Genomic DNA, 2,407 nt, shown 5'->3' on the forward strand with positions numbered 1-2,407 from the left:
AAAAAGGAAATTGTTACAAGTACATGGTTTGGTTTAGCTTTTTCAACAACAGAAATACTCTGGTATTTAATCCTGGTTTAATTATTACCTTGGATAATACTTTTTTTTTGGGGGGGGTCACTTACAGCTCTTCTTATCACAATCCATACATATATCCATTGTGTCAAACATAAGTCCTTTATATTTCACACTAGCCCTTAGGCTGTTTTCTCGGGTGAGAGTAAGGGGCAGTGTTGAAGTTAGCTCAGGCATCAGGGCAGTGCACATTTCTGCTGGCGGTGCTGTTTCCTAACCTTAGCTTCTAGTAGCCAGCCAACATCAGTTTCCGGTCTTCTTTATGTAGCTCAGAAGTTCGTCTTTGTCCATTTGGTATCCACTTTTTTCCCACTGTTCTCTCAACTGTTGTAACAGAGCTCTAATTTCTTTTCCTGAAAAAATTCCCGCTTTCCTGATGTCGTGGCCACTGACAGGAAACAAGGGATGGACCACTGCTGCATTTCCTTCAGAAGACAACGCTCTCCTTGGTACTTGAGTCGTTCACATAGACGCCCAGTGGCATCCGAGTCCCTAGAATATATACCGAAGTCTTGATAGGCTTTCAATGGTTCTGAAGTATCAGGTGCTTTAATTAAATCATTCCTATTTTTAACTATAAATAAGCCGAGGTTCTTCTCTTCCTTTGAAATCTTTAATCTCAAATCCAATTTTGTTATATCCTCCTGTGCTTTGAATAAGGAAGCCAAGAGTGTCATCGGTGTTGGTGGAAAACCTTCAACATTTTTGCTGACTTTGTTAAATTCATCTAAGCTGGCATTAGCAGGTAAACCTATGTAAGGGGCCACATCAAGATCATACATAAGATTAATCAGGTGCTTTACATGGTTACCAACAAGAATTTTTTTCAATTCTACCCAAATCCTCTCTCCTGCTGTTCCTGCCAGGCCTTTCCCATTTTTTGCGATTGCTTCCCATGTTTTAGGATCATGGTCATCAGGGTTTTCAACAATTCTTCCATAAAACCTGAAATATCTTAAAATTCGAAGATAATCTTCTCGTGTTCTCTGTTTAGCGTGCCCAACAAATCCAGCTTTCTTATTTTTAAAATCTTCATAACCATCGAAGTAATCAAACAGGGTACCATGAAAGCCTAGAAACATAGAATTGATAGTAAGGTCTCTGCGCTCAGCATCTTTCTGCCAGTCAGTGGTAAATTCTACCTCAGCATGTCTTCCATCTGTGAGAACATCAGTCCGTAGGGTAGTAATTTCAAACTTTTCTTCATGAAGCCTGGCAGTGATCGTTCCATGTTTGCCGCCTTTGTTGTCGATCATTCGAATCCCAGCGGACTGAAACATCTCCTTCATCTGAGCAGGGGAGGCTGTGGTGGCAAAACCCACATCTTGAGGCTTCACCCCATTTAATAAATCCCTCACGGCTCCTCCTGCGATTCTTAACTCGTGGTTTTCTTTCACAAATATTTCTGTCAGACTCTTCAATCCTTCTGTGAAGAGTGATTGGAATTCGGGAGATTGTAACTTCATTGTAAAGAGATGCTGCTTCAGAAGGCACAGTCTGCTCCAACTACAACTCAGGAAGGGTCTAGGCCAGGGATGCAGATACCTCAACATCTGGAAAGTCACCAACCAGGCATCTTCAGCTTCTCAACTTGCTGCCGCCGAGGCCCCTCCCAGCGACCCGGCCGTCACGAGGGCCTCCCACGACCCCAGCGCGACAGCTCGCCGACCGCGTTCCTATTTTACTCTTATTAGAATACAACATCACCTAAATTAAGAAACATTGCTGGGTGGGACTTCCAAAATGGTTTTAATATCTATGAAATTACTTTAACGTTTGCTGGCTACCGTATTTATTCATAGCATCTCACACCACAGCCCAATTTCAGTAACTTCACTTCCAACGTAGTTAGCAGTCTACCAAACCAATACCAAACCAAAGAACTCATTGTCATCAAGTCGGCTTTGACTCACAGCAACCCCCGAGGCAGACTAGAACTGGCCCCCATGAGTTTCTGAGACGGTAACTTTTAAAGAGAGTTGCAAATCTCGTCTTTCTCCCTCAGAGCTGGCCAGTGGTTTAGAACTGCTGACCTTGAGAGTCACAGCTCAACACATAACCACTCCACCAGCAGGGCTCCAAACAGTCAGGCTTCCTAAATGTTTCTTTTACATTTGCAGACCGCCCTGCCATGGAAAATACACATCCAGTCACCAAACATCTGACAGGGCTTGACACTGGTCAATGCCACGACAGGCCAGCATTTCCTTCAGAGAAGCCCAGTGGACGAGGAAGCTGTTAATGGGTCCCTGGAACAGGTCTGCTGGTTCCAGCACACAATCCGCTGCTGAGAGGGTCACATTCCACCACGGGCACCGAGCGAGACATCTCG

At 44.2% G+C, this 2,407-nt stretch overlaps 1 protein-coding gene across 1 annotated transcript; it reads right to left on the reverse strand.

Moving 5' to 3' along the window:
• Window positions 1–318: 318 nt before the first annotated feature.
• Window positions 319–1,628, reverse strand: LOC142452351 (CCA tRNA nucleotidyltransferase 1, mitochondrial-like). The gene is given in 3 exon segments (XM_075553729.1): window positions 319–476; window positions 479–826; window positions 887–1,628. Coding segments are annotated over 3 exon segments (1,248 nt in total).
• Window positions 1,629–2,407: the final 779 nt, after the last annotated feature.

This window comes from Tenrec ecaudatus, chromosome 7 (assembly GCF_050624435.1).
Source record: "Tenrec ecaudatus isolate mTenEca1 chromosome 7, mTenEca1.hap1, whole genome shotgun sequence".
Lineage (NCBI taxonomy): Eukaryota > Metazoa > Chordata > Mammalia > Afrosoricida > Tenrecidae > Tenrec > Tenrec ecaudatus.